The sequence below is a fragment of the Haemaphysalis longicornis genome, unplaced genomic scaffold (assembly GCF_048455015.1).
Source record: "Haemaphysalis longicornis isolate Haplotype H1 unplaced genomic scaffold, Haemaphysalis longicornis Haplotype H1 scaffold_6, whole genome shotgun sequence".
NCBI lineage: Eukaryota > Metazoa > Arthropoda > Arachnida > Ixodida > Ixodidae > Haemaphysalis > Haemaphysalis longicornis.
In genome coordinates, this window is record NW_027526407.1 from 66939162 (window position 1) to 66963130 (window position 23969).

Here is a 23969-nt window from a genome sequence, read left to right on the forward strand (position 1 = left end):
CATCCGCAAACAGAAGCGGCGCGTCTATGCGCATCCTATCGAAGGCGGCTATTGAAACCGAAATTTTCTTTTCTGGGAGTACACGCGAATCACGCCAGCATGTTATTCATGCTCAAAATTGGTGCGGTATGCGGACTGAAATCTTCGCCTCCCGTTTCTGCTTGAATAAAATATTTACTTCCCATACAGCATTCGTCCTCTGTTTATGCGCTCTCTATTCCCGCCTTTTCACGTTCCTGAAAGAATGAGGCATTTTTCCGGCATTTCGTTCCCGTGGGTTTCTTTATTCAGCGCAGCTTTTCTTGACTCCTTTTGTAGCGAAAGCTACACTACGCTACCACGCGCAGTCTTCGCGGGTGAACACTTTTGACCTTGAGAGTTAGAGGTCTAACCACACCCCCTTCCGAAAGCGCCCGGCACGGGGCAGCGGCCGGATGGCGGGGAGAGACAGGCGAGGGGGCCGCCGCCGCAGCGATAAGCGCGCGCCACGAAGGAAAGTGAGGAGGCTACGTGCGGCGCAGAGCACCCTTTTGCAAGCTCCCGGGACGCAGCAGCCGGCCGATGGCAGCGAGAGATTTTTGTGGGCCTGTGTGTCGTTATTTAAAGCCGATAAACCCGATACAGCTATGGGGTTATGGCATTGACGTGCCTAGCTTACAAATGCTGTCGCATTAAAGCAGGCAGCAAGAACAGAGGCCGCACATTTCCGGCTCCGAACGGTACGCGTACAACATTCGCATCCGCCGCCTTCAAAACAGCACTGAAGGACCAATTTGTGCCAAATGGGAAAAGCGGCTCTCAGTTCTACTTTCCCGTTAGTGCCAGAACCTTCACCAATGCCAGGCACATCATTTCCTCGGAATTACATCAACATCCTAGTACATACTCAGCTATTATTGAGATTAATTGAGATTGAGCATTTATCTACTTCCTGGATGTTTCTTCAATATTTGGCTGTTGAATCCCTGTCGTGGTTGATTTGTGTTTTTACACAAGCTCGCAACGAGATTTTTTACACTACTTGGATAAATGAGGAGGTTCCTTGTGTTTTAGGCTTTCTTATAATGACTTCAACCCGTGTTTCTAAGCTGAGCAATTACTGAGATTCGAAACTTAAACTGTGCTACAAGCTGTGAGACACCGCAAGAATAGAAAGACCGAACAAAACGCGTTTTTATGTCCCTGTCTTCCATTGTCAAAGTTTACTGCCTGTTTTATTCCGAGCGGTCGTGGCTCAACTTTTCGAGAGCCGCACTTAGCTACAATTCACAATATAAACTGTTTAGCTGTAGAGCACGCTGTTTAAAATATTTTGTTTCAACTTTCGCACGTTCTGCGACATAGACTTTCCCGTCAGAACACCACCTTGCAATGTTAAAAAATTCTGGATGTTTTAAAAAGAAGCTTTCTACCTCTACAAGCCAAGGTTTATGTCACGACCGTGGGCATCAACAGAAAACTCCTGCAACCAAATAAAAGAAACTACTGGCCCCACCACTAATCGAACCTGGAACGAATAGAGAAACGAGCGAGAGCCCGCTGTCTTACCAATTGAGCTACGGGCGCACGCGGAGATGGGGGAGACAGACGGTGTACCCACCGAGCACAGCTGCGGGTTCACCCCCTGCGTTCTCGCTGAATGCGACGCAGTAGCGTCCCGCGGCCTCTTGCGGCGCTCTTTGTAGAGCCACGCGTGTTAATTCAAGTGATTTCGCACCGGTTCTGGTTGTGGGGTTCGTTTACAGCTTCGCTTTCCAACCACCTTCACGGTGGATTGGCGCGCTTTTTTTATTGTTAGTGTGCTCTGAATTTACGAGAAGCATCATAACGCACAAAGTTTTAAGAGTATCCAACTGGGCTTTGACGAAAGCGAAATTTTGTATCAGAAACCGGCGGAGAACCGGCGGAACCTCTGCGCAGCACGGAGGAGGCTCTTTCCACGCCTCCAACGGCACCGTACCCGCTTCCAGTTCTACACTGGGAGAAAGCAACAATGGGCACTGCCGTGCTAAGGCGCGTCGTAAGAATCACTCAGCGCCCCGAAGAGAAAAAGGCGGAATTAATCACCTTTTCCCTTCACGCGCAGTCACTCAAGCGATGAGGCGCGCCTGCTCATTTCGCAAATGCATCGCGTCGTCGAAGAACCGCGGAGTGGACATCTTGAAGCTCGTGTCAGGGTCCCCGCGGCATGAACCCCCGCAGTCCTGCGGGGTTCGCCGCAGCCCGGGCAAGACATGGGTTCACGCAGGATTGCTTCGACGTGGAGTTCGCGCAGCAAAGACCCACGACGAAGGGGCCTCTGGGCGAGAGACTTCGGCACGCGCTGAGACGAAAGTGGAACCGACGCCGTGTCAAGTCTGTGCTCCTTGGGTGCTTCCCCATCGTCACGTGGCTGCGGTACTATGACCCGAGGCGCGACCTGCTTCCAGACTTGCTCACGGGAATCACGCTGGCTGTCTTCCATGTGCCGCAAAGTGAGTCCTTGTCGATGCGCTGCGCGGATGCCAATGCCTGTGCGCGTGTCCCAAACTTTTACATGCAGAGCACTTTGGGGGCTCGCCTTGTCGTCGTAGCTCTCTCGCTGGACCCAATCAGAGCCACACGGCGTTCCGTCGTAGCGGCTGTCGTCGCGGCATGACCCCGAGGCTTCGAAAGCCAAGCGGTTTATTTAGTCACAAGCGTTCGAAACTCGTGAACCGCTGGCGCTTGTCATACATCTCCCCGTTGTTCGAAACAAAAAAAAAACTGTAGGCACATTTGAGGCCAAATATGCGTAACTAACCGGCAGCGCCCGCGTTCATTTAGGAACGCTCGTTGGGTTGGTTTTTACGATAGTAAGCGAAACAAAAAAGTGGCAGTGCAACGCCGGTACGCGCGGAAGAAAAGCAAGCAGAAAAATAACAGAACTCCGTCTCGCGCAGTATCAGGCAGGGGGCACGCGAGCCCTGCGGAGGCGGAAATTTGAATTGCATTGGGTGGTAGGAGTGGGCGGATAACGCCGTTACATCCCATTATGACGAATCACTGCTCTGCACTTCCGACTGCTTTCACATTGAGTGGAACGGGTTTAATTTTTTTTGTTTAGCCCTCTTCTAGTGTCCGCATCCAAGGTGTTCCTAGCATCAGCGCGTTAACGTCACTATATCCTATAACCGGAGCAGCATATTCATCGCAGTCCTTATTCATCGCTGTCCACCGCCATACCATTTTACTCATGTACTGCTGCGTTAACCCTGCTTAGTCGTGTAGGCACCCCGCAAAAAAGCCATCAGCACGCCGTTCTTGTTTCGGTCTTGTATGGTACAACGCGAGCAACGGACATTTTAGGCAATGCTGCAAGTTTAGGCGTTTTCATCCCCTATTTTGTTCCTTAAAATTGCCCGCTTTTACGCGAACCGTAAACATCACATCTTTTACAATGGGGCTAATTCACTCAAGAAGACCGTAATAGTCTCGCCCATTGAGTGCATATTGCAAGAGCCAAGCCTGTTTCTTTGGATATTTCGGCGGAAATTTGTGATCTAAGGGTTCAGTGTTCCCATGCTGCATGTTGAGAACCGTAAGCGAATCTACTGCATGACTGGTTTCTTGATATCACCCGCTTCTATGTACAACATTGTCCTTGATTTACAAATACTTTCATTTAGGCAATAATTTCTCCGCTTGGGGCGTTAAAGAGCTTATTGCTCGTTTCTTTGTCGGTTTGAAGGCCAGCCCTCCGTACTTCGTATTTCTATCAATAAGGCAGCTTCGGGGCACAGAAACGCTTAATCCTGGTTTTGCACATTCTGGATAACTATTTTTATATTTTGACGTAGTCAGGCTAGTTGCGTCATAAGTAACTATGTAAAATTCTCGGTTCCTTTTTTGTGTTTTCTTCCTCCGTCATCTGGAAACTCCTGCCCTGCTTTTGGTGATGGTAGTCTTCTCATCATTGTTGCAATCATTCCACCGATTTTGTGCTGAATGCATGTACTGAATTAAGAGCTGCCCTTATTAACAATATGCGCCAATAAATAAGGTGTTCGTGCTTGGTTTCTGGCTATCAGAAATCTCTTTTTGCCTTGTGGCGAACAAGTGACAAAGTTCCGTAAAGACGGGCGAAGAGGACGGAGCGAAAACTTCCCCTATTTGTTATCGCGGTTTTTACAACCTATAGATAATCGCTGAGTGACTTCACGAAGCCGGTTACAAAAAAATTGATTGATTGATTGATTGATTGATTGATTGATTGATTGATTGATTGATTGATTGATTCATTCATTCATTCATTCATTCATTCATTCATTCATTCATTCATTCATTCAGTCATTCATTCAGTCATTCATTCATTCATTCAGTCATTCATTCAGTCATTCAGTCATTCATTCAGTCATTCATTCATTCATTCAGTCATTCATTCATTCATTCAGTCATTCATTCAGTCATTCATTCAGTCATTCGTTAACTGTAGGGTATATCTCGCCGAGGCAACACAGGCGATGGGGCGCGCCGTAGTGGAGGGCTCTGTATTGATTTTGACCACCTGGGGATCCTTAAAATGTGCCGAAATCTCCTACACGCGGTATTTTTTGTTTTTCGCCTCCATCAGAAAAGCGGCCGCCGCGACCGGGAATCGAACCCGCGACCTAGTGCTCAGCAGCGCAACACCTTAGCCATTGAGCCACTGTGGTTGGTGGGTTGCAAAGAAATTAAACCTGTATGTAGTCGTAATTCTAAGACATTGTAGCCACTAGCCCAATCGAGAGCCTTGCTTATAGTCCCTCTTTTTATTGTTACTACGAGTGCAAACTACAAATATGCGTCCCGGACACGCTTCTTGAAGTAGAGTCATTCTTACAAAATAGTCACTGCGCACACGTGCCAACACTCGCTGCCCCTCTCTTTTTCATCTTGTATTTTTTGCTAGGGGAAATGGCGCCACTCTGACGACGACGATTCCTTGCAGCCTCTGTCTAGAGCCAAGCTGTAAGGCCTTGTCACGCCTGACCAGAGACGTCCCAATAACTGCTGGGTGATTTCGGTCGGCTGCATTAGCGGCCAGCGTTCCTCATTGGGTTGGCACGTGTCCTTGGACCGTTCGAACTGCTCAATAATGCCGGTTTCGACTGGCTGACTTCCCAGTCCTCCCACGCCTCGTGGCGCTCAAAATTGCCTACTGTTTACGTTGGGCAGGAGTTTGTGCTTCAGCGGTCTCCAGAGGTGATAGAATATTGGCTATCTAAGTTGTAGAACACGGGCAGAATGCGTACTGAGGTGTAGAACACGTACAGACGTGAACAAATAAAATTTCAACAGACGAATCCGGGCGATGACACTCGAATTGCGCAGTTCACCTACATTTAAAAGAAGTCATCTCAATGCACGTTACAATTATTGCGGTGGCTAGGAGTTTTCGAATATAAACAAACAACGCCAGTACACCCATGATATTCAACTGTGGGTGTCTTCGTCATATTTTCATGATGCCGTTTCATTTTTCTGTTACTGTACACCAGAGATTTGTTTAACGCTGATACAAAGTTTTTAAAATGTGTCAGGGATTAAAGGGACCCTGCAACGCTTTCGATAAACGATTTCACTCTTTCCTTCGCGTCTAAAAGCACTGCGAAAGCTGCAGTTATCGCCAGCACAGAGCGGCACTGCGTGATTTGCTCGTCGCACCAGATACGCCTTCCATTTCTGCTTTGTTTTTGTGCCTTTTTTTAGAGTTTCTATCGAAAAGCGTTCATTGCCGCAACTGAAGGAAAACCGGCCAACAGCCGCTACATGGCCCGAGTGACGTAATTTGAGCCGTCGAAGAACGTCAAGACCGGGAAAGAGAGAAAAATCTTTTGGGCGAGTTTACAGCTTATCTGATGGGCATAAAGCGGGAATTTTTGGCAGAGGTACTTTGCGACACACTAAGTACTTGGTGCATTGGGTGACTACGTTCTGCAGGCATTTAAGGTTTCAAAAACACGTTGAAAAAAGTGTTGCAGGGTCCCTTTAAATAAATGTGCACCTTTCAGGACTCCCACTTCGCCTATGTTTACTTTAAAGTGGAGGGCACCCCCACCAAGAAGCTTTCTGCTCCGCCTTCATTTAGTTCGCAAAGATGTAAAAATAAGCAGTTCCTCGGGGCACAACGCAAGGAATTCCTAATCATATGATAATGTCAGCTGGCTATTTCGATAAAACAGCCAATATTTTACACATTACGCTGCCCTAACCACGGTGACAAAACTGCCGGTGCAGAAGCACAGCAGCGGCGCGGTAGGAGTCGCTCGCGTAGGGTGCATCGATGTCAGCGCCGCCGTACAGGGTGGAGACATCCTTTGAACGGTCCTGCGCCGCCGCTATTGGGTCAAAGTGCTCATCGCGCTGGTCTTTTTGTTTTCCACAAGACCCAGCCACGCGAAACAGATCAGATGACTCAAACTTCGCGAGCGAACGGTGTTGCGGCGATACGTTGAGCGCGTTTTTGTTACAATTACTGGCGGCACCAGCCTATACGTGTTTCCACTCTGTACCCTACGCTCGCGTGCAGTGGTTCAGCAGACGCCGCTCTTACCGAGGCACGCGCTTCATGGCCAGCTTGTGGCCGCCGATTTTGGCGCCTTCCATTCTAGCCACCTTACCAACGCCCCAACGTGGCGACCTGTCCAAGTCCCGTTGTTTACTTCACGGCACTTTTCCCAAGGAACCGTTTGTACGCGTATTGATCAAGTTACTACACATGCATGAACCTGAAGCCACGGCGCTCGTCGAGGACATGGTGCCCCTCGAGGCAGCCTAACTAGAACAAACAAAGTCGATGCCCTCGCGCGGTAGAACGTCCGCATCGACCCGCCTCCCTGGCGGAGACGGCAGCGGCGCTCCGCTCAGGACTAACCCAGGCTAAGTAACTTAGGCTAAGCAACGCGGGCTGCGCGAGAGCGGACCACACGCGTTTCTCGCTCCGCTAGCCCTCTTGCTGCTTTGCGGAGAGCGCATGCGCATTCGAACTTTATTTTATGCTTAGTGGCTGGGCGAAGCGTATGAACGCCAAACTGAAACAATCTAATAATATTCCACCAAATGTGCCTTTCACCCCCATACATCTATGCGGGTACGCGCTGCTCTGAGGATATGTTAATACAAGATGAGTTTGCGCCCGCTTAGCGACACTGAGAAAGCACCCTAAGAACTAAAGGTTAGCACCTGCATGTAAAAACCAAAAGAGAATCTTGTGCTGGAAGGCAATGACGAAACGTCGAACAAAACATGCAACGCCTATTGAGACGCAGACGTAAAACGTTGTATCTGTTAATGCTTGTAAAAATTTTGGTTTGCCAAATTGGGATAAATGCAACAACAATCTGTCACCCGAGAAGAGATTTTGAAAGTGGGCCCGCCGAATAACAGCATCGTGTAGCCATGTGAATGAATTAGACGTCTTATGTTGACGTGGTGCTGCCGAAACGAGTGTTGATTGTGAAGGGTTGGTAGCATCCAGAAGAACTATAACTCACAGCAAAATCTTGTGCCATTTGAGCTGGAGCATGCTTCGTGAAAGATAAAGGGGAATATCCACTCGCTTCCAGTGTAAATATTCTGCAGAAATTCAGAGAATTATCTACTAATGCGTAGCTTTCTTATGCTGCTTGCCTTGAGTGTGAGTTTTTTTTTTTTCAGCTAAATTTTGCGGTTTTTCTGAATCCTGTCGGACCAATTTTCTCCATTAACGCTGTTATAGCGATTATAAGTGGAACTTTCATGAAATATGCATTATTGTGGAAATGCAGGACGTTACAAGGTTCGCCATTTTCCGTAATTTTCCTGTGTTTTTCTTATTTTCTTAGTGTTTCAAAATTTCTTGTTACCAATTATCTCATTTGCGTAATACAACCATTTTAGGTGGAACTTCCGCAATAATATGACAATCGTTTGTAAGAGTTTTTAATGGCAGTATCTGGCACCGAGTATTACGGTAAACTCCTGACTCTACAGTCTGCAACAACAGCCTATCCAAACAGTCTCTTCAAACCGCAAGGTCTACAACAGCTATGCGTGCGGGCTTATGAAGCGTGCCCAAGCGAGTTACCAAGCGAGGCGGGCGTCACGAGATCACACGATATCCACGCTCGTCTGTGTACTCACTTGTGCCTTTTCGTCTCAATCTCCCTCGCCCTCTGCCTCTGTAGTTATGTCTTTCTCAGAAGCGAGCGGGCCCTCTCGAACGCCACCATCGTTTTCGTTTCTCCATGAACGGCCCATCTTTCGGGTGAGAAGCTACGCAGGACCTGCAGAAGATAGGTACAAAGAACGGGCCAGGAAATGGCCGCGTACGCTTCTACGACGGTCATCCACGGCACGTGGAGAAAGGGCATTCTCGGAAGCTCCGGAGTTCTTGAAATCCGCCACCATCGCCCAGTCCAATTTATTATCTGAACGTATTTTGGCGTGCTTGTGGCTTGAATGGAGACTTGTTGTCCCACACGTGCACCACCGGCATCCTTCCAGCCATTTCCGCACCTACAGTACTTTCCCAGCGATTGTACTGTGCTCCGTTGTTGGTTTTCCTGTCGTTCTCGTGTGTTGTTGCAGTGCCGGTCTATCCGCTTATTCAAGGACCGCTTCGGGGGCTGATTTTAGACACCTGGCGGGAAACTTAAGCGCGACAAATGAACATACCAGGATAAGAGTATTCCTTGGATGGGTGATCCTGGGATTCTTCCTCGGGAAGCCGAGAATAGAGCACTGCACGGGCCCGGGCCGGCCCGAAAGCCCGGGCCCGACCCGGCCCGCGGGCCGGGCCGGGCCGCCCGAAGACGATTATCGGCGGGCCCGGGCCGGGCCCGGGCTCAGTGCCGCGGGCCCGGGCCGGGATTGGGCTCGACGCCACGGGCCCGGGCCGGGCTTGGGCATGAATTCATAGGCCCGGGCGTTAATAGTTCCGACGTGAAGTGTGAAAAGAGCATAAAATTGAATATTCTGAGTATACTTTTACGCGCTTTTTGATGTTAGTCGTACACATTGTTTTAAAAACTTGTTTTGCTAGGTCTGATAGTCACTATACTGTACCTTTAATGACATTTCGTCTACTGCATCAAGATTTTATATTTTGGTGTATAATATATCAAAGATACGGTTACAAGGAATGCCCTAGCGGGGAAGGAATTAATTAAGCCACCCTGGACACGGCCTCCGCGATCGGCTGCCGATCGCGGAGGCCGTGCCCTGGAGCTGTGCACCTATGTCTATGTACGTGTATTTTAGATGTCGAACCAATCTAAATGCGGCTGCCGTGGCTGGAAATCAAACTCGCGTGCTAGAGAAGCGCCACAGCTTAACAACCACTCCAGGAAAATATTTCAACGCACGCACATATTCGTGGATTCAAATGGAGAGCGAAAAAATTCATATACCAACTTGTGACCGAAACAACCACATGAAGCTGCCAAGAGTCTGGTCATCAAAGGTGATGTTGTCTCTCGTGTAAGAATACGAGCTATTATTACGCCCATATGGCGTGAACTGCAGACGGTGTGAGCTAAGCTACGTGTACTTTTAAACCCTTATTTTTTGCGTTACAATTCAGGGCGTGCTTGTACAGACTAGATGCTCCGTCTGATTTTCCGCTACGAAGACACTCGACCAAATATAATAAACAAATTTTCTTCGACGTCTAAGACCAGGCCTGGTCACACACATGCGGGCCCGCCCTAGGCTCAAAAAAAAAAAAAGACCGTGCCCGGGCCGGGCCTGGGATTGAGACGACGGGCCCGGGCCGGGCCTGGGCTTGAAACGGCGGGCCCGGGCCGGGCCCGGGCTAGGCTCACTTATGAATGCCCGGGCCCGGGCCGGGCCCGGGCTCGGTGTTACGGGCCCGGGTCGGGCTCGGGCTTCAGAAAGCGGGCTCGGGCCGGGCTCGGGCCTTAAAATCAGGCCCGTGCAGTGCTCTAGCCGAGAAACTGGTTCGAAAGAGCAGAAAATAACCGCGGCTTGGCTAGACAGCCCTCGAAAAATTTCTGACGTTTGTCTCGTGGCTACAACTATGAAAGCAATGTATAAATAGTTTTTCACCAAGGGGGCAATTAAGCCGTGTGTGCTGTAAGAAACATTAAGAAGCCTCCGAACATTCGTCCTTGCATAGTTTTAGGAAGTAAATTATGTAGCAATGTTTACGCTTGCAGATTGCGGGTACCAAGTACCCTTATTGTCAGTGTGTCGGAACGACTAAATGTATTCCCAGCAAACTCTCTAGTTCCTTGCAAACATATCTAGACATCGGTCAGACAAATTACGCAGGTTGAACATAAAACGCGCCCTTATCTCGATTCCCGTGCACCAAAAATGATTCACCAAAAGCAGTTTTTCCGGCCGACACTATTCACATATTATCCTTCCCAAGCCTGCGTAGATGTTTATCCTTATACTTAACAAGCATGCATAACCGATGTGTCTGTTTAGAACTACGACCGCAATAAGACTTAAGGGAATGTGCATTATTTGTTTTTGGTTCACTATCAATTTGAACATACATGTTCTATGCTCCACATCCACTCCCCTCTGTTGTAACATTTTCGCGCCTTGTAGGAGTAATAAATAGAAACAAAATAAAAAACGATATCCGCGAAGCAGGTCGGCCACAAAATAGTGCGTTGACGTATGCAAAAAGACTACGGAGTTTTGTCCAAATTCAAGGCCTTAGAAACATGACTAACCACGTGTAAGTGGGGTCTCAAACGATTCCGTCTCGTGGGGCCGTTGTGGGCGTGCGAATGCCTCCAATTAAGAGATTTCAAAAACGGCTTCTTGCCAACTTTTCGGGGTAATGGTTGCCGTAGTTTCATCTGTGCACGCGAAACATAACAATGTTTGTTCTTGTAGAGAGAGAACGCGGCCGTGTGAGTCCACCAGATAAAGTTAACTAGTCTAACCCTGGTATTCAGAAATCCTCCTCTCCTCGAACCTCGAGTGGCGGAGATTCTTTAAATCGATTTCCGCTTGCATGAGCATTGCTGAATCCTCCCCTCAGTACTATGGAGGGAGCAAATGGAGTCCAGGATGGAGTCAGAATACGCCTCTCAGACTAGTTCACTACGGCTACGCCCTTTCTGGTAAAGTTGAAATGATACAGGGTTCGATATCCATGTATAGACTGTCGTCACTACTGTCATCACAGGCAGATTGCCAGAAATGTGTGGCTGTTTCCGAGAACCGCAAGTGATTAAAGATTGATTGATTGATTGATTGATTGATTGATTGATTGATTGATTTATTGATTGATTGATTGATTGATTGATTGATTGATTGATTGATTGATTTATTGATTGATTGATTGATTGATTGATTGATTGATTGATTGATTGATTGATTGATTGATTGATTGATTGATTGATTGATTGATGGATTGATTGATTGATCCTTTCATTTGCGGTTGCAGCTCCGACGAAGTAATGAAGTAATAATAATAACCAATAGTTGCACTTGCAAAACATTTTTGATCACTCATTTCTCCGAATAATCGCCTTGATATTCCACGCACCGCTTGTAAACAATTTTTGAAACCGCTTTCTCCTGATTTACGTCGAGCGCCAGACACTCAATCTTGTAGAGAAACTTCTTCGCAGCTAGATATCCTGCTACCTCCCAGATGTATCTTACTGCAAGTAACAGGGAATAATCACTACGGACATAGTCAACTTATACCGTTTACAAGTCTAGCGTTGGCATCGTACAAAAACTGCATCGTTATGCACCTCTTGCGCGGTCTCGAAGCCAGAATAAACGTGTTGATAGAGGCAGGTCGGTTTTTTTATCGCACATATAGGTTTAAGCGCCAACCACAACTTCACGACAAATAAGACGGACAGGACCGATGCTCCTCTGTCCTGTCTACCTTATTTTCCCTGGGGTTGTGGTTGGCACATAAACCTAAATCCTCCGATGCTCATAGTCGTAAGGAGGGGAGATCCCTCGCTGTCGTGTCTTTTACCGCCTCATCTCCAGCTTGGAGAAAGGACTTGGTGAACACACTCTTTTGGAACACTGAGCAGTTAGAAGGATTGGCGTCCCCTGAAAATGGGTAGCGACATGAGCGCTTTTGCAAAACGAAGTCACCATTTTCTCGTGGACATTCTCTTGTTCTTTCACTTTAGCTGGTGCACCTTTACAGGAAAAGTCTAAACTCCAAACTGAAGCTCATTCTTCTGCCAAACAGGAAAATAGGGGTCTTTTAGCCTGAGTGAGTGAGTGAAACACTTTCTTAAAGACGAGAGGCTATTAGGCCCTGCATGAAATTGCGGAACCTGATACGCTCTCAGAAACTAGCCTAAAGTTGCCTCAGCAATTTTGATCCAGATTTTTTTCCCCATCATGCAACATGGATCCGTCGCTGCTCATTTCTGGAGCAGTGGCGCATTCATAGGGGTTAAAATTTCCTGACTCGGGAAAGCTGTGGTCAACGCTCTCGGTGGTCCACTATGCAGCGCCGCTTTAGACACCGGAACCTTTATACATTTTTATTCGGCTACCTAAACTCGGAAATGTCTGTCTGTCTGTCTGTCTGTCTGTCTGTCTGTCTGTCTGTCTGTCTGTCTGTCTGTCTGTCTGTCTGTCTGTCCACCCGTCCGTCCGTCCGTCCATCCATCCGTCCATCCGTCCATCCGTCTGTCTGTCTGTCTGTCTGTCTGTCTGTCTGTCTGTCTGTCTGTCTGTCTGTCTGTCTGTGACTTAATTCCACCGCCGGGCCAAAAAACAGGTGAAGGGATTCTTGAACACGACGTTTGTAAGGTAAGAGCGTTCCCAACCAATAAACTGCTACACGGTTCATTCACGTCGACATTATTCAGCGCAAAGGCACCCGAGGTATATTAGAGGCAAATTTATGCGCATAACTAGGACTGCCATTGTTATTTTGATTAAGTGTGCACATTGTATTGCTTTGGACGATAGCAAATAAAAAAATAAACAACGCGGTAACTGCGATAGCCGCAAGAGGTCAGATAAAATGAGGAAATTCAAGTCCCCTGTGTCTAACGACGACGATGGTGGAAATGGGGAGCTTTATTTCGTGCGAAAATCAAATGGCGAAGTGTCAATGCCAAAGCCGATGCAATCAAAGTCAAAGCATCCACGATCTGAGTGTGAACTGCCTGCAGGTCAAAGTCCAAACGGAGGCGACAGAAAGCAAATCGCTCACAAGAAATCTGAGCTACCCCCCCCCCACACACACACACACATATATCACCGTCGTTCCAATGAAACGTTCAAATTCGCTTTAAAATTGGAACTGCTTCGAGCGCGTAGGGATGGCGCAGTCGGATATGCGTCGGCTTCGTAACGCGAGGAAGCTCAGGTGCAATTACAACCCCGGGAAGTGTTCTTCCTGGATCATCATGTGCCCTCCAATTGTGTAAAGCTGGATTGGCTTGTTGGATTTGTTTTAGGTAACAAAATTGCCACCAGAGAGAGCAAGAAAGCACCGCTTTAAAAACTAAAACACAAAGGCCGGCTCGAGCTGCTACCGCAAGAACAACAATAAGAACTGTGGTTGATTCCTCTGTCATACGAATCGGTAAAACATGAAAGGGAAATGTGCAGCAAAATGTGCAGCGAAATGAGCATGATTTTCGGGTCGGCGGCTGCCTTGCGGGTGTGCTTGGCGAGCGACGTCCTGCTGGCGGGTCGCTACGGCAAAGGTGTACTGGCGTCATTTCCGTGACGGATATGAAGTCAGTGAAATCATGATGTATCCAGGCATAAAAGACATTCGTGTTGAAATATAAACCCCGAAAACGAACAACCGTAAGTTTAACGTACTCTTTAGGGCTAAAAGTTGCTTACCCACAAGAAGACTCTGTCTGCAGGGGTGCACCCTTTACAGACCGCTTGCTTCGTTGCACTGGCGTTACTTCCGTGCCGGATGTGACGTCATGAAAATCTTTGTGTATGCCGGAATAAAACACTTTCGTGTCAGGGCAAGAGGCCCCAATAATGGCGCGCGAGAAGTACGGGCTCGGGAAAATTGAATTTAACTGCCAAACCTCCATTATAGTCATAATGGGAAGAGCGAGGGTGAAGGGAACAACGTGAAGGGGAGAGAGTACGGTGCTACAAGGCAGGGGCGGAACAGCACTATCGTTTTGGAATATTTTCAGCAAAGCACGCAGATTCTCGGTCAATTTGTTTCGCGTATGTCTATTTCCCCTGCAGATGCTTTCTTCGCTGAATGCGGCCGCCGGGATCGCGTTCTTTTTTTGTGTTGGGAAATTGAGTTCGCCGTACCGAACCTTATAAAAATAAATCAAGATTGCCACGCGAGGGAAGGCTAGGTCACCTAAGGACCCCTGCAGCTCCCAATGCTTTCAGACTGCTTTAAATTCCTTTCTAAATTCTACAAAAGACATCTTGAGAAAGATTTTTTGCAGCTTCATTTCAGACGGTGAATGTCGGCCAAATACACAACAGCAAAACGAGGGTTCCCTTCAACAGCAATAAGGACGGCTGATTTAAGCTTCTTCGGGAGAATCCGAAAGAGGGTCGCTCTGGACCATGCTGTTTTAGAGGGAGGAGCCGTTCGTAGTACAAACTGCCTCAAATATTTCATAGCAGCTGCTGTATAAATACATACATTAATCTTCCCTCCTGCCATTCCCGAAAAAGTTTTCGGGCTACGCGTTTGCCCTATCTATACAATTCTGGTTTCTATTTTCATAATTCGGTGCCGTTCATGTAGTATTTGCATAGCTTCTTAGCATAATGAATCGCAGGGAAGCCTTCAATAAAGACCCGAACCTCGCAGCGGTGCCCGGACGTGGAATGACTTCAACAATGAACCCTATTGCGCATACACCCTTGGACACACATTCTTTGGAATAATTCTTTGGATGAACACTTGGAAGAGTTTTTTGACGCGTGCGGCGCTGTGTGTGTGTGTCTCGGTGTCCCCTTATCACACAAAAAATAAAGAGTTACCGCCTGCCTGGAAGTCAACGTTAATAATTATCACACAAGCAGCACCGCGATACTCGTATTAAACAATTTGGGAAATTGATCGCTCATATCAGGAAACCCGGAAGCGATTTATAACAACTAGATTTCGCATAGGCACCCTCTCACGTGGTAAATTAACTTAACGACGTATATATTGCGTAAATATTTTGTGTATCAAATCCGCATAGTTGGCTGCGACGCAACCACATTCGGTGGCGTTCGTTCATCCGGAACCACGCAGAATGATCTTTTAAGCATCATCTTAAAGGCAATGAAGTTTTCAGTTTGGACGCTCCCAGGGTGCAAAACTTCGCAGTACATTAGGAGTATTTGGAGTACCTAGCCTTGGAAGTTATGTAATTTTCCGAAGTGCTGGACGCACCTTTTTTTAATGGAGTTAAAAGACAGGACAGATTACCCTACGCACATTACCGGATAATGAAGTTACCAAAACTCATTATCTGCAGCCCCGTCTTTGTCATGATGATAAAGCTGACCTGTTTTAATGTGTAGCATTTATTGTGGAGTACCCCCCCCCCCCCCTCGTGTCGGTGATGGTCATTCAAAAATCTGCTGTTATCTTCAAAGTGAATATATTTGAATTAAACAGCCATGCATAAATCTGAGCTTTCCGGACGCCCCTTGACACATCTGGACAAATTTCTCGTGATTTAGAGCCCTGATAGTTATGTGATTTTTCGCTTGATTCGCTACATATTACTTGATGTTCCCCAAGTCCGCCATTTCGTATTGGGATATGCTTTAGAGAAATAACTCCTGCAGTGTATTTAATGTTTTTATTGAGAAAAAAATTACAGAAATTCAGAGAACTGTCTACTGACGCATTAACCTTCTCACGCCGCTTGCCTTCATCGCCGGTTGTGTACAGCCAGATGGGGCTATGAGTATAGTGAAACACTGAATTAGTTAATTACTTTGTAGTATCCCTATGTTTCATTTGGCCAGTTTATGTACAGTTACACTTTATTAGCGTTTAATTGCCTTAACATCACCAACTATGCATATTTTTTTGATACAACGATTTGCTCAATTCCCTTCGGCCAATTATCTCACTTTACTCTATTATAACGATTAACTGTGTTAACCCTGCCAAGTATGCATTTTGTGCAAATACACGGCTGGAGCTGTGGGAGTACTCCGCAATAAATGCTATGAATTAAAATAGGTCAGCCTTGTTATGATGACAAAGACGGGGCTGCAGAGAATATGTTTCAATATTACACAATGCGTTCACAGGGTTCATTGCGCTCATAGCGTTCACAGGCGTACTGAAGTCCGTAGCCGTATGGTTATGGACACGCCACCGGGTGTGTGCTGCTGCTACTCGGGTGAGAGAGAGCTTCCATGTCACATTTTTCGGAAAGTAGCGTGAGCGACGCTGCTCTTACAATCACAAGTGACGGCCTCTTTCCTTTTTGTGCAGTTCCGGTCTTTCCGACACGGGTTTGGGGTAGGTGAGGTGATTTTGCTTTTAACAGGCCGCCTCTGTAACTTTAACTTCGCAACACTGAACGTTAACCGCAGAAGGCTTCATGTCGTTGAGTAGCCGGTGTATGCCGTGCTACGGAGGACCTCAAAAATAGCAGCACTGGGTTGGATTCGTGATCCACGGAAATAGTAAGAAACGTGGAGGAACTCTTCACCTAAAGGAGATAGGAGGTACAGTACTCTCGCGATAGTTCAATCTCGAAAGAACCCCACGATTTTGTTTCAATTATGAGGAGTTTGAATAATGGGAAGTTCTCATAACTATGACTCGAGAAGCATCCGAACTTGGGGTGCAGTGAAACACACAGTATATTTATTATACAACATTGCGACGCAATACTGAACTGCTGCTCGCCTTTGAAAAAAAGTCACGAACAGATGACTGCTTTGGTTTTGCATGAGAGCTCAAAACAAGATTTTCGATGCCAGCTGGGGCAGCCAGTTCTCTGCTGGTCAACAAACTGATCAAGAGTGGTATGCAGGCAAACGGCTTTATTCGTTACCCTTAGTGATATAAGGATGCAAGTTTGTAGCCAATGCAGCAGATATTTTCAGGCAAGGACAAGCGAAAAGTACGAATTCACAAATTTTATAGAATGGAGCACTTTGAATTAGGCGGCTTAAAATACATTGAAAGCATAGCGGCCAGGCCAACCAAAATTCTGTCATTTTTGTTTTAATTAACCAAAAGTTTGGATTATCCTATGTCCAATTATCGCCAATTTTGTATATTATACAAGAAAAGCTTGCTAACCTATTTTCAGGGTGCTTTGGACACTCAAAGGTGCCCACAGCGTAGAAAAATATAAGCATAATATTGACTCACAAGAAGGAAGCTTATCAACATACTCTCGGTGGTATACAAGCTATTTACCAAAGCAATGGTTACCCGCACAAGCTACAGCCTAGATTTCCATCAAACGAGGAAACAGGCTGGGTTTGGAAAAGAATACTCAACAATTAATGCCATCGTCACTCAAGTACATAGAAAAATCCGCGCCGTAAAAGAGGCCCCTTTTATGGCAGTTATAGACTACGCAAAAGCTCAAAAGCATTTGATTAGTAGACACTCACGCAGTACTTCAAGTACTGAAAGGCCAGGGAATGCAGGAGACTTGATAAAAACACTTCGATGACATATACAATGTATGCATGGTCACGCAAATCGTCCACAATAAGAGCAAACGGTTTCTGATCAGAAAAGAAGCACGAAAGCGGGATATCATACCGCCCAAATTGTTCAAGCATGCCTCAAACGGGTGTACAGGAAGCTTGACTGAGAGAAAGCAGGAGTGCGGATAAATGGAGATTGAGCCACTTGTGATATGCGGACAACATAGCCTTGTGCAGATTTGAAAATATTAGACAGAATAATAGGCTGCTAGCAGCTGCCTCCTACTATCGCCATGGTAATATAGCATTCCCATCCACCATTAAAGAATCATTCACGTCTTGCGAGGGTGTTGAATGATTCATCAACAAATCGGTGCCATGACCAGGATGACAAGATCACACAGTTGAAGAACAGAGAGCGGACCACCACACAACGATGACGTGAGTAACACGGCTGTGATGTTACTGGACTGCCACCACTGACTATTCACCGCAGGCGAACGTGAAGAAGACCCGACGGCTCGCCGAAACGACTACCCGATCCAACGCCCTCAACAACCCTACCGATACTCATCGGATGCCTCGCGGAAACCAGCGCAAGCCAACGACAACGCCTTCGACTTTCCGCCAACCGTGACTCTTCCAGAAGACCCAGACAGAAATTAACGACGTCAAGAAATTGCATCAAAGCCCTCAGCCAACGACGAAGCCTAGTCCGAAACGATGCCACCGCACTAATTCACGACATTAAATCAAACATGAAAGCCGAGATGTCATCCAGTGGTAAGCTGATTTTTCTCAAAAAGACGCTAATCGAAAAACATCGCATAACAAAAAAGCTGAACCAAGAGATAGAAAAGTTTGTTGACTTAGAGAATTGACAGAAGAATTTGAAAGTGCGGATGAATTTTAAACTTCAATCCTGCTGGACAAATTTAGAATGCAAAGCTTGTTCCCGGAATTGCAGAAGCAATTTAGCGATGACGTTGCAAAAACAGCCCAGGTTAAAACACGCTGGTATCATAAAGACCAACGAATCGGCAGTGCAGAACAGCAATTTTCTCAACACGATGAGTGATTTCATGACAGCTTTCAAAGAAGCTCCTCAGGAACCTAAAGTCACCCAGGGAACTGCTTTCTTCAAACAAGAGATTAAATAATCAACTGAGAAAGTGGAGGCACCCTTCAGTGTTGCTCGCTCAGACTGCAACGCCACGACAAAATTACTTCATTACCGAAAGAACAGATTACGAGCCACAAGAGCAGCGACAACGCAGTGGTGGTTCCTGAAGAATCATCTGGTTCGCGAAGTCTTTATAAGACTAAACGATCAGTGTACAAAGAGCGACCCTTATAAAAGCCTACAAAGACCAAAGGTAAACCAAGAACCCCTTAATCAGCATCGACACATCGACTGAGTCCCAGATTCACCCAAGGAGCTTACGCGTACAACTCGTATTTTCGGTAGCTCGGGTTCAAATGAGATTGGTTTGGCCACCGAAGACCACGAAAGCGGCGAAACAGGGGGACCCTGCGACGTGCACACGTAAGTACCCGAGAGAAGGCTCCACCAATGCACCTAACCAATTGCCGACTCATCAGAAAAACGCAGACGAAATTGGCAGCCCCCCGAAAAGGATCGTTACGCACACAAAAAGGGCCAGCCGGTACGTGACTTCCTTCAGGATACAAGCCATCCGACGCACATGCCACACAACGCTTGCGCGAGCACTGCCATGACTTTATCGAGGGGAGACGACGGTTCAGATCCGCCGCTTAAACTTGTCCGATTCCTCCGAGCGATTGTGCCGCAGACGTTTGAAGCATAGATGGAAGCACAAACTGGGACTATCGGGGTGTGGCTGACATGGGCATGACATGAATTGTTACAGTCATGAACCTCTTACGTGACCTTGGACGAAAGTTTTAAAAGACGGGTGCTCGATGACCGCTGAAAACTGTAACCCATCACGTTCTAATCAACACCTTCTTCCATTTATCGCGTGGCCGGGAGGACGTTGAAAATATTACAAAGAAAGAAGGGGTGGCTCTTAGCAGCTGCCTCCTACTATCATCATGATAATACAGCAGTTCCATCCGCCATTAAAGAATCATTCACGTTCCGCGATACCCGCCTCTGTTTCTTCAACATGCAGTGAGTCTGGTGAACAGTTTCGAAAGTTACTTCAGGACCCGCACTCGAACAGCTTGGCCATAGAGCTAAACACAAATAAGAATTAATAAAAAACCCTGACAAAGTTAATTGTCGAATAAAACAAAAAAAGACTAATAGAAATGCGCCTATACACTCTGTACCGATGGTTCCCCAGCGAAGCTGTAATGTACGGCCGGTGTTTGCATGTGTGGTACTTCTTAATTAACTGGTTCATTAAAGCATTTCTCATTGTACGCTGCGTGTTTGTGCTGTTTTCTTTCGTTCCTGTTCCTGATTGCGGCGTCGCTGGTCGTAAGCTGCCTGCTCTCCGCAAGTAGGTATGGCGCGTGCCCTTCCCAGTTGAAAATTAATGCCTCATTGGTGTTTGCCATTGACACGTTGACGCTGCCCCAGTCGAACCCCCTACCACCCCTGAACGCCGTTACCCCTTGATGTGTAGAGCCGCAGTAGCTTGCTGCGCGCCCGCTCGAGATAAGCCAAGCCACCCTCTGTCGTTAACCTCAAGTTCTCCTCCATGGGAATTACTCACGCATGCTTTATTGGGCTGCGAAGGGATGGTTTTCTGCCCATAAAGGGCCGCGTTTGGTCAACCATATAAATCTTTTAGAAGGCGATTTTCTGCGGTAGTATGGTTCCAGTGGGAGGAAACAGTGTACAGTCTAGTCCACTTATACCAATATCCAAGTGCCAAGGAAATCCCATCGTTATAACCGATAATTGTTATAAGCGGGTTGCGAAACAAAAGGACGGAACAGAGCTCAAAACATTTTTTTCGCATGCCAGCAAGGTCTTACTAGTACTAATTTGGAGAAACGAAGCCACAGTCGGCCACCTTTGGATGCCGCGTGTGAAGGTAGCGCAAATCTTTTCCTCCAAGCGCATCTATAGGTGCTTCACGTAGCTGAGGTAAATGTCCTTGGCGGAAAAAAGTCCCCGAGGGACTGTGTCACGCATTTGGCCTTTTACGAAGACATTAACTGAGTAAGCTTCGCAACCGCGTCATTAGAGTCGTCACTGGTGCACTTTTGGTGCACAATATAACCGGATTCACTCGTTACATCCGATATCGTGGCACCGGGGCATTGTAATAAGCGGTTTATTTTACAATAAAAATAATACAAAAGTTGATGGTGCCATAGCTGTTTATCGCTATATCCGATATATTGTTATAAACGGTATCGTTATAAGTTGACTCGACAGTATTTCTGTGTTCAGAAAAATCGTAAAAATGCCAATTGCTCGTTTCCTCTCTCCATCATCACAGGGTATGCGTACTTGCCGAAATCTGTGTACAGTATCTCGAAAGTCGAATAGGAAGGATGGATATGCAAGTTTTCTCACAAAACCGTGTGTACAAACAATTTTTTAAACGTAGTACCACTGACATAGTTATGACAACTACACCAGCCCTCAGCGATTTTACGCCTTAGACTCTATTGGTGGATGCTCTTGCAGAATTTGCCATTCCTCATGAGAGCAAGCACTTGCATCAAAGACTGTTCCACAGAAAACTCAAACTGTCCCGCCGGGTTTCATAGGTTTCGGCTACTCCCTGCTGGCCGGGGTGTCACCGATCTACGGTCTGTACACATCCCTTTTTCCCATGATCATGTACGCCATCTTCGGGTCGTCACGACACGCTTCTATTGGTGAGTTCTACTCTCGTCATTGAATGCACAAAAAAAGGTGCTTTAGAAAGGTGTATTCAATTGCAGCTGGCTTTAATTTATTCTTCCCTATCCACGACCATAGAATGTTTGTCACTGTACGCAAAAAGTCTAGTACACACAAGGCAGGTGTGGATTCCTGACTAACCCCTCCCTGCGCTTATTTTGTTCTCTAACATAGTATACCTGGCTCCGGAAACTGGCCATTCGTAGCTTGAGTCTTCAGGTGTTGTTACACGGCGCAGTTTTTTTGTACAAGATGCTGGTAGCATAAATGGTAAGGGTGGACATAAACCGAACGTTGCGGTAATTCGTGGAACCCCTCTTTATACAGCACTACACATGTTTTCTTCAAGAAATCGGCGCATTTCTATGCTCCATGTTTGTTTATTTTAAAACTGTCCTACCGCGTAATGCCAGCACTCAAAAACAAAGTTGTAGAAAATACAAAAATGCGCTCGTCCTTTACTCGAATGTATTAAAGTGTTGTCCGACATGACAACCCTTTAACCTCTCTCCAGCTAGTTGAAAAAAAGTTCCGTTAAATGTTTTGGCTTCCATACCAAGTGACGAGCATTAAAACTGGCACTACTACAACCTAAAACATCGAAATGGTAGAACGGAGCGATTTTATTTATGCTGCCATTCCCAATACTATGGCCGAACCCGCAGCTCCCCTTACTCTGTGCCTAAATAGTTAAGTATGTATCATGTCCTAAATAAGTGCCTGTTGCCAGAGCGAGTTGTTTCCCGCCATCTTGATTTTTTTTTCCTTTCCTTTTCAGGTGCCTTCGCAGTAGTCTCCATTATGACGGGCAACCTCGTCGAAGAGAACAAGCACGACTACACAGCGGCTGAAGTGGCCACGACACTGTCATTTCTAGTGGGGGTTTATCAGGTACACCGATCACATTAGAGCATTTGACTAGCTATTATCTGCTTTGTTAGAATACACCGCCGCATTTTTTTACTAAAGAAACAAATTTATTACATTTTTCTGTAAGTAAACTGCATTTCACGCATTTAGACGACCTCTTGATGTCTTACTGATGACGCTTCAGTGCTCTCCCCAAGTGGAAATTTTATGAACAATCAACTTGACGGGCGGTGTTTCAGTTGAAAGAGCGAACATTAACCGCACTGTTTACGCTTGCCCTTATCTACTGCAAACAGACTGCAGGAATTCAGACGAACTGTGCGAAAACAAGGCGATGATTTATATCGTGGCCGATTTGTATGTTGACTATATTGTCCTTGAATGTCAATATCTCACTATAATACCGCCTAGTCATCTCTACTCAGTTGGTTGTTGTGCTTTATGGCACATGGGTCTTTACATCATCGTCATCATCATCATCGGCCTATCTACGCCCACTGCAGGGCAAAGGCCTCTCCCATTATTCTGCAATTACATCGGTCCTGTGCCAACTGTGACTAATTTATCTCCGCAAACTTCGTAATCTCATCTGCCCATCTAACTTTCTGCCGCCCCATGCAACGCTTGCCTTCTCTAGGGATCCACTCTGTTACCCTTAATGACCAGCGGTTATCTTGCCTTCGCATTACATGCCCTGCCCACGTCCATTCCTTCTTCTTAATCTCTACTAATATGTCCTTAACACGTGTTTGTTCCCTGACCCACTCCGCTCTCTTCTTGTCCCTTAATTTTACACCTATCTTTTACGCTCCATTGCCCACTGAGTCGTTCTCAATTTAAGTTGAACCCTCTTAGTGATCCTCCAAGTTTCTGCCCCGTAGGTGAGTACCGGTAATATGCAGCTGTCATACACTTTCTTCTTCAGTGACAATGGTAGGCTGCTATTCATTATCTGATAATGCCTTCTATTCTCAGATAAGCCTGCCATTCTCAGGGGGGGTCTTTACAGCCAGTTGTAAAACCCTGCCGGTCCAGAAGAATGAGCCACGATGCTTTTCTGTTCACTCCGCAGTAAACACATGCTCTGCCTTCATGAACGGAGCAGGCAGGAACCGTTGCGACTTAGTATATGTAGAATGCCCTGCTGAACTACTCAGCAGCCTTGGGTGGCATTAAAACTAGGCACACGCAATATATGCCACATTTGGGACACAGCTGCTGTTAGGCTTCTTAAGGATCGGACTGTTCTTCAGATTCGTTAAACATAAGCTTAGGTGTGGCCGACATGCCACACCTAGAGAACGCACGCTGGTAAAGCTTGATAAAATTACATCTGCATTTTACAGACGCTGTCTGTCATGTGTACCACGAGTGTTCGCCGCTGCATACGTAATAGTTTTATTTTCACGTGCGTACACAGTTCACGTACGCAAACGTGAAAAGTATACGTAGCCCACGCGCATGTAGTTTGAAACATTCTTTGTTCCACGTACGTGACGAACTCCACGCGTAGGGCGTTTGGATGCACGCGCTCTCCGCCCATAGCCATCCCACCCGCCCATTCTTCCTAGCGCCACCTTTAAACACACACGCAGATACTGCTGTAGGCACTCGTTATCTTGAAAGCCCCTTGCTATGACGACAACGAACGCTACTTCATCAGGGT

The 23969-nt window shown here is 46.6% G+C and overlaps 1 protein-coding gene across 1 annotated transcript in view; it reads left to right on the plus strand.

The window, feature by feature from the left end:
- The first annotated feature begins 2188 nt into the window (after window positions 1–2188).
- Window positions 2189–23969, plus strand: part of LOC144141619 (prestin-like) — a 62770-nt gene continuing 40989 nt past the window's right edge. Inside the window, exons 1-3 of the mRNA XM_077673161.1 lie at window positions 2189–2474; window positions 21298–21408; window positions 22212–22324. Of these exons, the coding sequence (XP_077529287.1) occupies window positions 2189–2474; window positions 21298–21408; window positions 22212–22324 (510 nt within the window). The remainder of the gene's footprint in view (window positions 2475–21297; window positions 21409–22211; window positions 22325–23969) is intronic.